General features: G+C 40.6%; 1 protein-coding gene across 6 annotated transcripts in view; it reads right to left on the bottom strand.

The window, feature by feature from the left end:
- sec24b (SEC24 homolog B, COPII coat complex component) overlaps nt 1-14633 on the bottom strand; it is a 60584-nt gene extending 45951 nt beyond the window's left edge. For 3 of the 6 annotated variants that reach the window (XM_062982999.1, XM_062983000.1, XM_062983004.1), the window contains exon 1: nt 10109-10320. In XM_062982999.1, coding sequence (XP_062839069.1) covers nt 10109-10205 — 97 coding nt within the window. In that variant the 5' untranslated portion in view covers nt 10206-10320. Of the gene's footprint in view, nt 1-3485; nt 3609-8932; nt 9084-10108; nt 10321-14526 lie in introns of those variants that run through there. The other 3 variants (XM_062983001.1, XM_062983002.1, XM_062983003.1) reach the window with 3 other exon arrangements.
- Between the last annotated feature and the right edge of the window lie 1368 nt (nt 14634-16001).

Here is a 16001-nt window from a genome sequence, read left to right as displayed (position 1 = left end):
AAGGCTTCATAGTGCTTCAGGGTTGGAAGTCATGGTGAAGGGTGCACGGGTGTGGGGAAGGGGTTTTATTTTATGTGGGATAGGGGTTTTGGGTGCGTGCAGGGTTTGTTGTGTGTAATACGTTGTATGTTTTTGTTTTGTTTGAATATTAGGGTAAACTCTTATATTTAATTTCTAAAAAAAAAATAAAAATGAATAGAAACCTGGAAAAAAAAATTAAAAAAAAAACTAGTTCAGGAGCCTAACTGCCTGAAGGCAAGGAAGAAATGTGTGTGCGTACACACACACCAATACAGAGAACAGGCGTCTCACATAGGGACATAAATAAGCTCTTAGAGCCTTAATATCAGCTGTGTAGATAAAGTGATTCAATGCTTGTTTACTACTTATTTATTTCTTCATTCATTCATTTATTCTATTTATAGTGCTCTTTAACCTAGTAGTAGTACCTAATACATCATTTACACAAATAAACTACAGTCACAAAACCAAAGTAACAAAAAGCACAACACACGCAATCTTAAAGCAGAAAGAGCAATGCCACTGTTGTCATCATAACAGTCTATGAATGTAACATCTTACACTGTATGAAGCATTGAATATTGCCATGTTGAGCCCCCCTTGGAGTGAGAGAGAACAGGATATAAATACAGTAAATAAATAAAATGTACTCTGTGCTGGTACTTTATAGAATAAAACAAAGAGACAGGCAGCCCTGCTAAAGGCAGATAGTGTAGGTCACATTTGAGAAGAGACCAAGTAAATAATATTTATGAGCAGGTCCTCCCTACCTGAGCTTAAAGGACAGGTAAGTCAATAATGAGGGAAGCATATATGTTGGTCCTAAGAGAGTCAAGTTATTGTACATCAGTATCAACATTTCGAAGCTGATGTGCACATCCTGCAGAAGCTGCACCTTGTATACCCTCTTCAAGTATACTCTTATGTAAAATGTACTGTAATAATCCAGTCATGACTATAACTGGATTATGGAGAACTACAACCAGTTCTAGCTATGGCTGCAGCTAACAAACTACAGCCCGGTGCATGTATTCCTCACCAGCATCATTGTCTATAACTTTTGTTTAGATTACACACATGCAACTTCATTGATAACAGGTCACACAACCTCCAGTTCCTGGGCCCGAAAAACACCTAACCTCAGTGTATACATGTGCCTTCAAGTCATCTGTCAACTTATGGTGACCTCATAAACAAGGAATACTCAGAGGTGGTTTTGCTAGTTCCTTCCTCTGAAACATAGCCTATAGCACCTGGTATTCCTTGGCACTCTCCCAACAAAATCCTAACCAGGGCTGACTCTGCTTAGCTTCCAAGATCAGATCAAACAGTATATGGTGCCTCTGGGGCATTTAGGCTTCCCATCCATAGCGTGTGTACATGTGCTTTCAAGCTACCTATCAGCTTATAGCAACTCCATAAATTTCCCGGGGTTTTCTTAGGCAAGGAAGAGAGATGGTTTTGTCAGTACCTGTATCTTTTCGGAATTAAATGTCAAAGGTCTGCCTCCCCTTCCCACATTTAACTCATCACTGCTTCCCAACACCTATCTGATTTCACAGCCTCTCCTGATTCAGATGGAACAGATCAACACCTGGATGCCACCAGCATAATGGTGAGATTGTGCTCCAAATGTTCACATAATAAGCAATTTCTTTTAAAAACACGAGGGAACTGAATAGAACCTGAAATGACTGCACAGAACACATTGCATGAAGCAAAACAAGCCTGCAGCTATATGCAGAAACAAATAAGTGCAGTATCACTGAATCTCACTCCAACCCCCTCAGAGTTGCTTCAGAAGGATACTGGGATCAGTGGTATCATATGCTTCTGAAAGATCCTGAGGGATCAAAAGTTTTTACTGGCTCATTTTCCCTCCTGATAAAAATCATCAGTTGATGCAACCGAGGCTACTTCAGTGCACTTCACAAAGGTGAAGTCAGGCTGAAATTATTCTAAAGATCATGCTCTTCTTCCAAGCACATTGATTGGCACTCTGTCACTTTACTCCCCAAAAGGATTTTTGTAACTGGACAAATATTCTAGTTGGTTTGGGGCTCCAATCTGTCACTTCAGGGTCCAGAAAGAATCCTGAAGGAAGGGCCACATTATCACCTCCTTGTAGCAGTTAGTAGTTTCCTCCTGCAATAAGGGACAACTGAATCTTTCTTTAGTAGAGTTTGTCAGCAAAGATGGCGAAGAATAAGGAGGATAGGTGGATGGTCTAACCTCTGCTATTATCCTGTCTACATCAAGCTGAAACCTGTAAAATGCATTCCAGAACATCTTACCAGATGCTGCTTTAACAATCTCTACAAGTCTTGCGTCTACCACAGCATCAAATATGGAATTATTTTGAGGAATCTTGTTTTCAAAAATCATTGCAAGTCTGTTACCACAGGCTATCAAATTATCAGTTGAACCTACTCTCAGGATAGATTTAAGCACCCCACTCACCACCTCACTGGGTGGTATGTTTAGGATGCAATGTTGCTATAAATATTTTTAACAGCCAGCACTGTGATAGCCAGAATTATATATTTGCATTTAGCAATGTTCACTACTATATTTGTACCATCTGCACTCCAAACGCCTACCAGTCTGCTTCACTGTCTGGAACACCTCTGAAAATTAATCAGCTCTATGATCCTTTGTGACCAAAGAAAGAAATCAAAAGATTTCCAGACCAAAAAAAAGCAAAAAAAGCCAATGGGATTTTAGCTTGCATAAATAGGGGTATAGCGTCTAGATCCAGGGAAATCATGGTACCCCTCTATTCTTGCTTGGTCAGGCCACACCTGGAATACTGTGTCCAATTCTGGGCACCGCAGTTGAAGGGAGATGTTGACAAGCTGGAAAGCGTCCAGAGGAGGGTGACTAAAATGATCAAGGGTCTGGAGAATAAGCCCTATGAGGAACAGCTTAAAGAGCTGGGTATGTTTAGCCTGCAGAAGAGAAGGCTGAGAAGAGACATGATAGCCATGTACAAATATGTGAGAGGAAGTCATAGGGAGGAGGGAGCAAGCTTGTTTGCTGCTGCCTTGCAGACTAGGACGCAGAACAATGGTTTCAAACTACAGGAAAGGAGATTCCACCTGAACATCAGGAAGAACTTCCTCATTGTGAGAGCTGTTTGGCAGTGGAACTCTCTCCCCCGGACAGTGGTGGAGGCTCCTTCTTTGTAGGCTTTCAAGCAGAGGCTGGATGGCCACCTGTCGGGGTGCTTTGAATGAGATTTTACTGCTTCTTGCAGGGGGTTGGACTGGATGGCCCACGAGGTCTCTTCCAACTCTATGATTCTATGATTCAAGGCCTTGGCATCACCATCAAATTATCATGCAGCATATTTTATAAAATGTGTACAAATATCTTACCATTTATTGAAAGAATCATTTAAGTCTTACTCTGGTCAATTATTTCACTACATCAAAATACTGACTTGACCAAGGTTATATGCTCACCTTTATGAAGGAGAAATGTTAGATTCCTAACATTCAAATCATGATCACTTCATGACAATGTTTGCATTTTTTAAAGGTGCAGCCTTCTCCTCCTCTGGCAGTGTGTTTAGACAGTGTGGCCATAGAAACCTCATGCAACAAAAAAATCTGCAATCACCAGGGATTGTGTCCAGAAGGCAATGAATCTTACAAAACTACACATACAGACAATATCTTCCAAAACAATAATACATTAAGTAATGTCATACTCCAAGGGTGGAAAATCTATTTCAAAACAGAGCAATCACGAATACAGTAGAGTCTCACTTATCCAACACTCGCTTATCCAACGTTCTGGATTATCCAACGCATTTTTGTAGTCAATGTTTTCAATACATCGTGATATTTTGGTGCTAAATTGGTAAATACAGTAATTACTACATAGCATTAATGTGTAATGAACTACTTTTTCTGTCAAATCTGTTGTATAACATGATGTTTTGGTGCTTAATTTGTAAAATCATAACCTAATTTGATGTTTAATAGGCTTTTCCTTAATCCCTCCTTATTATCCAACATATTCGCTTATCCAACGTTCTGCCGGCCCGTTTATGTTGGATAAGCGAGACTCTACTGTACTAAAAACTGTTATTCTCCAACTTCGGGGGGGGGGGGGTATTCAAAAACTTGGTTTTTGAATACAAAGAGGACGTGTAAATCTCATTATGTGCTTTTTTTCCTCCTAATGAAATATTTTGTACACTTAACTTTACATACAGGTGTCAGAAGCATTTCTTCTGTTCATGTCAGAATATCTAGAAAAAGCGTCATGTGGCACAATTTATATAGAGCAAGACTCCTGTTTCCAACAGTGGCTAACCAGATGTTTCTAAAAAGTAGGCAAACAGACAAGGGCAAGAATCCCTTTTTATTATTTCCTCCGAATTTAATGTTCTGCCTCTAAACATAGGTGATTTTGCTTGACTATCACAGGTAATAAAACTACCGTCCATTAATTTGCCCAGACCTTGGTTTGCAGTTAGAGAGTAGCCCAGTCCAGGCATGTCAGAAAAAGTTTAAGGGTTAAAAATGTGTGAAGTAGAAGAGTCTTGCAGTGAATACATGACGGATGCTAGATGTGTGTTGTAAGGTATAACTCAGAGCTCTCTTAGAGAGCAAATCTAAACAGACCTCCATGTCAAAACAGAATGACTATTCTCCATTTTTCATAGAGAACAATTATTCTCAACCTTTGGCCCTCTAAATATTTTCGATTTCATCTTCCATGATCACTTCCCATTAGTCATGCTGCTTAGAGCTTCCAGAACTTGAAGTCCAAAAAGCATGGATGACCAAAGGGTGAGATAAATCTATTTCTCGGGAGGGAAATTCACTCATGAATGAGTTATCATGTGGAAAAGGTGTCTCCACTGAAGCTTTCTCACCAATCCTTGTTTCCACAAGTCATTTTTTCCCAAAATTAAATTATAACAGAAACAGAAAGTGAGGTGAAAACTTCTGAACAGAGGCATAGATGGTGTTAACCCTACCCTATGCTATCCAAAATGTGCATGCATGCATGCATGCATGCATATATATGGTTTCACTTTAAAATGTGCCTGCTCCAACTTACATACATAAGAGGAAATCAAGAGAACCTGTCTTGTTCATAACTTGGGAACTGTCTGTATGTCTATTCAGAGTTGAACTGTAGTGAAGAAGGGGCAGAAGAGGCAAAGAATGGAAAAAGGACTGAAAAATAAGGCATCTAGTTTCTTCATAGATGCATTTGAAATACTGTATACAAGAGCAAGTAAAAAGATTGCAGCATTATTTCAGCTAAATCAAGGATGAGAATAAAGCTTGGAAATGTTTAACTTACAAGGCAATTACAGCATATGGGTGTAGGCAAAAGATGAATTGCACAGGGAACTAATATTTCCCAATATTAGAGCTTGGTCTCATCTACTGAAATTTTCAGGAAATTCAAAACAGTCAAAAGAAATAACATCTTCACAACAAATCAAATTAATTGATGGAATTAATGATGATTCTCTCATCAGATGTGAAGCGAACTGGCTCAGCAGCTTTAAAAGGGGACTGCATGAAACCATGGAAGAGAGGCCTATTCACTACAAGCAGTCACCCATGGGAACTATGAACAGTGGCAATATGCTAATGAATAGCAATTACATGTGGACAATATGGAGCAGGGTGATATGGGGGCATAACCTCATGCCCCTATTCCATAACTTCCCAGAAGCGCCTATCTGCCCAGGACTGGCTACAACATGATAGACTAGCCTTGGTCTGATAAAACAAAGGCCTTACAAACCACTGGTTACAGATATTTTTTAAAATGACAAACTACAGCCCTGCAATAAAAAAAAACTTTTGTCAATATAATAGCTGTTTTTCTTTTTTAGGTGCTGAATTTGAAAAGAAAAACACAATAAATTGTGTCATACTATACATAATTCTTTCACAAATGTCATTACTAATTCCAATACTGATTTCATTCAGCTGCATCTTACAACGTAGAAATGTCAAAGTAAGTTGTTAGGGGGAAAACTGTACGTTATGAGAGTAAATCCAAGATAATTTCTGAATTAAGAACACCCAACTCTTATAAAACCTGCATGCCTTAAAAAAAAGTCTTATGGCCCTCAGTTCTGCAGGCCTCATGACCAAGAGTAAACAGGTCAATCCAGCATAAAGGGCAGGAGTCCCTTAAACGTTAACATTCCTGTCATCACACTGAAAGACAGATTGTACATCTCTTACTCAGAATTCTGAAATCTGGAAATACTCTAGAATTACAGAGTTGGAAGAGACCACAAGATCCATCCAGTCCATACAGGAAAATACAATCAAAGCACTCCTGACATATGACATTCTAGCCTTTGTTTGAAAATCTCCAGAGAGGGAGATGCCACCACACTCTGGAGCAGTGCATTCCATCAGGAAATTCTTCGTAATGTTTAGGTGGAAGAACTTTTCCTATAATTTGAATCCATTGCTCCGTGTCCTAGCCTCCAGAGTAGCAGAAAACAAGCTTTCCCCCTTTTCAATGTGACATCCTTTCAAATATTTAATCATGGCTATTATGCCCCCTCTCAGCCTTTTTCCCCCCAAGCTAAAAATTCAAAATTGTCCTTATGGGTAACTAAGTTAGAGACAGCTACCGTACTTTCTGCTGGCTCAGCGTGCACCTTGTTTCATACACAAAATTATTTAAAGCTACTTTCAAGCTATGGGTATAAGAAAGATAAATGGCCATAGTACCTACCCTCCCCCCCCCCCCAATCTTTTTTTTTTCTTGTTCCTGAGTCCGGATTTGGAGGAAAACATAGATATGAAACACAACTTGAATTTTGTGATTAAGCTTGGGTCTCCTCTCCAATATATCTCATTATATAACAACAACAACAACAACAACTATTTCTATCCCACCTCTCTCCCCATGGGGGCTCGGAGTGGCTCACAACATATAACAATAACAATAAACAATAAGCTAATTGAAACAATAAAAAGGTCAAACAAATTAAATTTAAAACAAACAAACAATAAAACAGCAAATATGTTAAAGACCATAAAACATAAACTGTGAGTTATCTCCATGATAGACTTAATGCAGCTTGATGATAGTTTAACTGCTATAGTATGCTGAGAGATGTAGCTTGACATTCTCTTTGGCAGAGAGGGATGAAGGGCTTTCTAAGACTACAACTCCCGTGATGCCAGAACATCAAACCATGGCAATTAAAGTGGTCTCAAACTACATTCATCCCACAGTGTAAATTAACCCTTTCTTATTTCATGTACAGTAGAGTCTCGCTTATCCAACCTTCACTTATCCAATGTTCTGGATTATCCAACGCAGTCTGCCTCCCACCCGGATCCACAGCTGTTTCTCTAGGCAGCAAGGAGTGAACTTTTTATGAATTTAACTTCCAACCATGTTGATACTATAAGCTCATTGTATGCAATTCTATATTTGTAGTCAATTTTTTAGTAGTCAATGTTTTTATAGTCAATGTTTTCAATACATTGCGATGTTTTGGTGCTAAATTCATAAATACAGTAATTACTACATAACATTACCGTGTATTGAGCTGCTTCTTCTTATAAAACATGATGTTTTGGTGCTTAATTTGTAAAATCATAACGTAATTTAACATTTAATAGGCTTTTCCTTAATCCTTCCTTATTATCCAACATTTTCGCTTATCCAACGCTCTGCCGGCTCGTTTATGTTGGATAAGCAAGACTCTACTGTATATGCAAATATCCCCCTTCTGCTCTGAAGCATTTCACACATGGGATACCCAATATGTACAATATATCTGTGTGCTAGGGTGCATCTACACTGCCACGGATGACCGCAGTTTTGACAGTACTTGAACTGTCGTGACGCAATGCTATGGGATAATGGAAGGTGTAGTTTTGACAGTCTTTAGCCTTCCATTCCAAGGAGTGTTGGTGTCTCCCATAATTCTTTAGCACTGAGCCATGGCAGTTAAAGTGAACTTCAAGTGTAATAATAACAATGATAATAACTGAAAAATATGAGGCAGGATGTCCCTCCCACAAAAACAGTTTAATAAACTTTTCCCATGCTTTTATTATAGAACCATTTAGGTAACAACATTTATTGCCCCCTCCCTGATGGCCTTCACTCTCAAATTAAAAACTTTTTATGAAACCAGGCCTTTCCTGAAGATCAACAATAGGCAATGGCTAAATACATACGGGTAATTGTATATTTTTGAATGCTATTTCGGATCAGCAATATTTCAACACGGCCTAAAGGAAACGGAGTATTTAGGACCCTAGAACAAATTTTAATGGATAACCATAATGACCTGAGGGTCAGGGAATTTTTAATGTTATAATGGTATACTTTTAAAATTTATTAGTTTGTGAAATTTGGCTTATGTAGTGTGCATTTCTGTTTCTCCCTCCTGGAGAATTCTAGGGCTTGTAACTTAGGGAGGTGCCTTTCAACTACTCATTCAAAGATGTCCTGGGCCTCACTAAACTACAAATCCCAGAATTGTGCAGGAGGCAGAAACCAGATTTAAAGTGGGTCCATGCTCTAGTGTGATGAGGCTTATAATGCAAGCAAACTGCATTATATGAGTCTCCAGGGATGGGCAAACTTGGCCCTCCAGGTGTTTTGTACTTCAACACTCAGAATTCCTAAAAGACTACCATCTGTTAGGAATTGTGGAGGCTGAAGTCCAAAACACCCGGAGGGTCCAAGTTTGTCCATGCCTGGTGTAGATGCATTCCTAACTAGCTTTTAAAATATGTGACACTGTTCTGCGGTTGCTCAATCTATAGAGTCTTGGGGAGTTGTAGTTTGGTGGTGCACCACCACTCTTTGAAAGAAGGAGGCTGTGAAACTACAACTCACAGGATTCCACGGCACTAAATCAACCCTAAACAGTTTAAGCCCAGTTTACCTGTCCGAATTCAACTCCCTCTATGAACCATCTCGGAGGTCAAGATCTTCTGGGGAGGCCCTGCTCTCGATCCCGCCTCCTTTGCAGGTGCGGTTGGTGGTGACGAGACAGGGTCTTCTCAGTGGTGGCCCCTCTGCTATGGAACTCCCTCCCCAGTGAAATTAGATCAGCGCCCTTCCTCCTGGCCTTCAGAAAGCACGTAAAGACATGGCTATGGGACCAAGCCTTCGGGCAGTAAAGTAATGCAGTGCAAGAAATGAATACAAAATATGTGCAATTGACAACTGGAATGGCTTCAAATTACGATTCTGGATTATGTGATTTTAATTTTAATTCTGAAATGTTTTAATTTCAATATTTTACTGTTCAAATTTTTGTTTATGTTTTATAAGGTAAAGGTTTCCCCTGACGTTAAGAGCCGGCGTTGTCCATAGACACCTCCAAGGTCATGTGGCCGGCATGACTGCATAGAGTGCCGTTACCTTCCTGCCAGCGCGGTACCTATTGATTTACTCACATTTGCATGTTTTCGGACTGCTAGGTTGGCAGGAGCTGGGGCTAACAGCGGGCGGTCATTCCGCTCCCGGGATTTGAACCTGGCACCTTTCAGTCCGCAAGTTCAGCAGCTCAACGCTTTAACACACTGTGTTTAATATGAATGTTATGGTTTTAACATAGTTATATGTCATTGTTTTGGATATTATGCTTTGGTTTTATATGTATGTTGGCATTGAACCTTGCCAATATTTGATGTACACTGCTTTGAGTCCCCCGGATGATAAAATTAGTAAACAAACAAATAAATAAATTCAAGTGGGATTAAACTGGATCAGTTCTACAATGTAGATTAGGCCTGAGCAAACTTCGTCTCTCCAGGTAATTTGGACTTCAACTCCCACAATTCCAAACAGCCTACCGGCTATCAGGAATTGTGGGAGTTGAAGTCCAAAACGCCTGGAGGGACGAAGTTTGCCCAGGCCTGGTGTAGATGCACCCTTAGGGGCCACTACAACCCCTTCGTGTCCTGCTGATTTATTGCGCTCAGTTAAAGCTCTCCGGAGGTGAAGAAGCACTTCAGGCCCAGAGCCCGCCCACCCCTCGCATTCCCAGAGCCACCCTTTCGTACTAGGCCTCACACGCCCAGGCCTACCGGCCTCCCTCAGTCCTAGTCCTCACCATTCTGGCAGCTTTGGGCCTGCAGGTTGGCGCCGGGCCCTCCAGGGAAGGAAGGGGCGCGGGCGGGAGGGGGAAACCCGGTGGGAGGCACTGACATGGCGCCGGGATCCTCAAGCGATTCCCGCTTTGGCCCTCTCTCTCTTTCTCTCTCCCTCAAGAAGTCTCCCGCGGGCGGGGGGAGGAGGAGCGCGCCTGCGTCGGTCACCAACGGAACCGATCCCGGAAGGAACGCGCCGAGGGGGCTCCGGAGACGTCACTCGGACGCCCTCCTGGCCTCGCAGCCACAGCGCCCCCTGGCGACGCCGCCAGCGAAGTTGCACTCTAGTGTGTATAGTTGGATTAAGCACACTGTTTAGTGCTATATATTGCAGTTTGAAACTGTATTATATGGAGAGTTTAGAACAGGCATAGGCAAACAGTTTGCCCGTGCCTGCTGTCGATTCACCAAATAATACAGTTTCAAACTGCATTATATGAGGCTAAAGGTAAAGGTTTTCCCCTGACATTAAGTCTTGTGTCCAACTCTGGGGGTGGGTGTTTATCTCCATTTCTAAGCTGAAGAACACGCCCAAATTGACGTGGCCTGCATAGAGCACCGTTATCTTCCCTCTGGAGCGATACCTATTGATCTACTCGCATTTACATGTTTTCGAACTGCTAGGTTGGCAGAAGATGGGGCTAAAAGCGGGAGCTCACCCCGCTCCCCGGATTCAAACCACCAACCTTTCAGTCAGCAAGTTCAGCAGCTCAGTGGTTTAACCCTCTATGCCACTGGTGGCTCCCTATATGAGTCTATACCAACCATACCAACCAAGTTCTGTCATGGTTTGCAAAGGCACTGTGCAGTGCGTGTTAACTAGAAAATGAAGTGCATGAAGCCGATTGGCTGAGCCTACAAAGGTCTGGGGACTGATTTGATACTGTTTCTATTCTGCTGCTGCAGAACCTGTTTGAACAAGTTTTCAGTGCTGACTGAGTATTGCTGGTGAAGAGAGCACTTTACTCAAAGAGGCCTTGCTATTTTGAGACCTGTTTGCTGCTGAGAAGAGAGGTAGAAGAAACAAGACTGTATTCTCCGAAGCAGATTTGTGGACTGAGAAAGGACTGTGGACTTCTGTAAGTGATCAGAGGGACCATTGTAAATACTACTGTTTATGATTTCTAGAAATCAGTATAGTTCCTGTATTTTTGTTCTGCAAACCTAAGTGACATGTTATTGTTCTGTGGCTGACTCTGGATCGTGGGCACACTTAAGAGCTTCCATTTATTATCATCAATCCGCCACAAGTTCTTGGTGGTATGGGGATACCAAATCACCTTGTCTGTCTCCTGATGAATCTGTATAACGACCAAGTAGCCACAGTAAGAACAGACCATGGAATAACAGACTGGTTCAAGATTGGGAGAGGAGTATGGCAGGGCTGCATACTTTCACCCTACCTATTCAACTTGTATACAGAACACATTATGCAACGTGTGGGGCTTGAGGAATCCACGGCTAGAGTTAAAATTGTTGGAAGAAACATTAACAACCTTAGATATGCAGATGATATCACTTTAATGGCTGAAAGCGAGGAGGAACTAAGGAGTCTTATAACCAAGGTGAAAGAAGAAAGTGCAAAAGCTGGGTTGCAGTTAAACACACACACAAAAAAACAAGATTATAGCAACCAGACTGATTCATAATTGACAAATAGAGGGAGAAAATGTGGAAGCAGTGACAGACTTTGTATTTCTAGGCACAAAAATTATTGCAGACGCAGACTGCAGTCAGGAAATCAGAAGATGTTTCCTTCTTGGGAGGAGAGCAATGGCCAATCTCGATAAAATTGTGAAGAGTAGAGCAACGAAGGTCTGCATAGTTAAAGCAATGGTATTCCCTGTAGTAACCTATGGACGCTTTTGAACTGTGGTGTTGGAGAAAAATTCTGAGAGTGCCTTGGACTGTAAGAAGATCCAACCAGTCCATACTCCAGGAAATAATGCCTGGCTGCTCACTGGAGGGAAGGATATTAGAGGCAAAGATGAAGTACTTTGGCCACATAATGAGAAGTCAGGAAAACTTAGAGAAAATAATGATGCTGGTGAAAATGGAAGGAAAAAGGCCAACCAAGGGCAAGATGGATGGATGGTATCCTTGAAGTGACTGGCTTGAACATGAAGGAGCTGGGGGTGGCGACGGCCGACAGGAAGCTCTGGCATGGGCTGGTCCATGGGGTCATGAAGAGTTGGAAGCGACTGAACGAATAAACAACAAAACCAACCATATATGGCAGTGTCAATGTACCTTATTTGGCAGTATAGCTGGGGACTAAATGTCTGCAGTTTGTCCATATTAGAAGAAGGCAGGACTTCCCATACAAGACAATAGCACTATGTGTTGTCGAAGGCTTTCATGGCCGGGATCACAGGGTTGTTGTATGTCTTTTGGGCTGTGTGGCCATGTTCATACCTCACAACCTCTGACGATGCCTGCCATAGATGTGGGCGAAACGTCAGGAGAGAATGCTTCTGGAACATGGCCACACAGCCCGAAAGACATACAACAACCAAATAGCACTATGTAATACGATATTTGTTCCTGGGTTATAAATGTAATTTCCTAATTGGGTCTATCATAAAAACATGGGGAAAGTTTATTAAACCATTTTTGCGGGAAGGACATCCTGCACCACATTTTGCTATAGTTTTTCAATGATGATGATGATGATAATGTTTGGTTTCATACTGCAAGTTGCTTCTGGTGTGAAAGAATCAGCCATCTACAAAGACATTGGCCAGGGGATGCTTGGATGTGTTACTATCCTGCAGGGAGGCTTCTCTCATGTACTGTTTAGCGCAGGCACGGACAAATTTCGGCCCTCCAGGTGTTTGCATTCCAACTCCCACAATTCCTAACAGCCTATAAAATCACAGCAGCCCCTGACAATCTTAAACACTTTCTTCTTTAAAAGCGTGCCTGAATAAAAAGGTTTTAACCTGCCGCCTGAAGGACAGCAGGGAGAGGGTAATTCTGGCTTCCCTGGGCAAGGAGTTCCAGAGACAAGGGGCAGCCACATATGACTATCTCATAGAGTCGCAGCCAATTCAACATAGTTTGTGGCAGCCGCAAAACGCTTTGGAGTATAATGGAAACAATGGGGAAAGCATTTACCTCTGTTTATGTATTTTCTGCCCTTGTTAATTGTATAACGACATTGAATGTTGCCCTCTATGTGTTCTGTAATCCGCCCTGAGTCCCAGCGGGGAGATACAGAAGAATATAAATGAAGTATATTATTATTATTATTAACAACTACTTTCAAAATAAGTACTGCACAATTAAACAAGAAATAGCACTTTCTAACCCGGAACAGAAACCTTTTCAAATGTTGTTGTATATTGTAATGCTTATAATGTAAAAAGCAGTAGGAAACAGGAAGACCGCTTTACAGATGGACAGATTAAGGATGCATCTACATTGTAGAGTTAATATACTGTGACACCTGGGATATAGGGCAATGTGGAAAGGGCTGAAATCATCATAAATTCACAGGCGATTTTGAAGCTCCTACACACAGTACAAAAAACATGCTACAACTCTGGGCCAAAGACATGATAGAAGTTTCTCCTCCAGCTTTTCCAAACCATGAGGCACAATGCTGCCCATGTGAGATACACAGAGGGATGTGTGTAAATATATTATTGCAATATTATGTGTTCATCAGCTCTCCCCTGTTAATGTCTTTAGGTCATTCCATTAAAAGGAAGTGACAGCTGTATTTCTGTTGGTTCCCTTTATTTTACATCTACAGTATATGGGAAGCCTAATAAATTGTCTTGCATTATGTAGCCTTACCTTTGTGATTAAAACCATCCTTTGCTAACAAATCCAGATGTGCCAGCAGTTAGTATACCAGACCCCAAACAATTCCCTACAAAGTGAAACTTTTCCTTTCACTGATAATGAATGTGGTCACATTACTTGGGAATGGCTATTATGTATACATACAATTAAAATCATTGTTCAGTTTAAAACTACACTGGGGGGAAAAAACTTATCAAGGTGAACTGTTATTCTACCCAGCCTGCATCCTGTTTCCAGAGTCCTACATCTATGACACTCTTGCATAAAGATTTTCTTCTGACATATTGTTGATTGAAATAGTTCTAATCAATACTATTAATCTCATTCCCTGCTACCCAAGATTTATGTTTCCGTTCTGCATTTTTCTTTTAAAGGAAATAATAATATAAAAAGAAAATAATCACTTGAATGGTATTGTGTGTTATTGTCAATTTTGGCTCCATATACACTGCCATATAATCTAGTTTAAAGCAGATGATCTCCATTCAGAAACTGGATTAGACAGTAGTGTAGATGGGGCCCTTCTTGTGCGGATTTTGAACCATTAAAAAACCTAGCAAGGTTCTCTTACCTTGAAGCTTTTAAAATATCCCAGTTCTATATTGTTTTTTCCCCAAATATTTTATGAAGCTGCTGTAAATAAAGTTTAGACCAGTTTGTGAAGGTCCTCACTGTCACATCTGCTGATTCAAACACATGAATGAAATGTCACAAATAGTGCATAGCAACTGTTGACAGCATTGACATGGTCTAGGTTTAGAGCTTAGAGTTTTTCCACATTTTGTCTGCCAGCTGTTTTAAAATTCAGTTTTCTGAAGGCTTAGTCAGCATGACCAGTGATCAGAGATTCTGAGAGCTGAAATCCAAAATATATGGTAAATGGAAAGCTAAAAACAACTGGCCTAGGGTTATCTTAGCTTGATTCTGTGGGGCAAAGCATATACATATACACATACACATACACATACACAAGACTTCATTTCACAGCCAACAAACTTCAGTGTTAAAAGGATCAAAACAACCACTGTATACAAACGCACAAAGGAAAGCTTAGATCTGGGCTGAACAAATATACTGGAGACGGGCTATTTTCCCATTACAGTAGAGTCTCACTTATCTAACCTTTGCTTATCCAATGTTCTGGATTATCCAATGCAGTTTGCCTTTTAGTAGTCAGTGTTTTTGTAGTCAATGTTTTCAATACTTTGCAATATTTTGGAGCTAAATTCGTAAATACAGTAATGACTACATAACGTTAATAATAATAATAATAATAATAATAATAATAATAATAATAATAAAACTTTATTTATACCCCGCCACCATCTCCCCAACGGGGACTCGGGGCGGCTTACATGGGGCCATGCCCAAAACAATACAATGTAAACAGCATATAAAAGAACAGCACAACACAATACAATAAGCAATACAGTAAATAATATCTATTACAAAATAAAACAAGAAGACAATAAAAGCAAGGGCAGACCACATGAACATTAAGTTAAAACTCGGGGTGAGAAAGACATAAAAATAAAAACCACAGCGAACAGGGTCATAAGGGAGTGGGGTTACTGTGTATTGAACTGTTTTTCTGTCAATTTGCTGTAAAACATGATGTTTTGGTGCTTAATTTGTAAAATCATAATGTAATTTGACATTTAATAGGCTTTTCCTCAATCCCTCCTTATTATCCAACATTTTCGCTTATCCAACGTTCTGCCAGCCCATTTATCTTGGATAAGTAAGACTCTACTGTATTTGCATGACACAATGTGTGTATATTCTACACTGTTGAATTAATGCAGTTTGACACCACTTCAATTGCCATGGCTCAATGCTATGAAATCATGGGAGTTGTAATTTGGTGAGACACCAATACTCTTGGGTAGAAAAGTCTGCAGATGTCATGAAACTACAGGTCCTGTGATTCCATAGCATTAAGTCACAGCAGTTTAAGTGCTGCCAGACAGCATTAATTCTACAGAAGATGCATTCAATCAGCCACCGTTATGACTGATTTTCACCTGATTTTTTCCCAGAGTTTTT

The sequence above is a fragment of the Anolis carolinensis genome, chromosome 5 (genome assembly GCF_035594765.1).
Source record: "Anolis carolinensis isolate JA03-04 chromosome 5, rAnoCar3.1.pri, whole genome shotgun sequence".
Lineage (NCBI taxonomy): Eukaryota > Metazoa > Chordata > Lepidosauria > Squamata > Dactyloidae > Anolis > Anolis carolinensis.
This window is presented reverse-complemented; position numbering and strand designations above follow the sequence as displayed.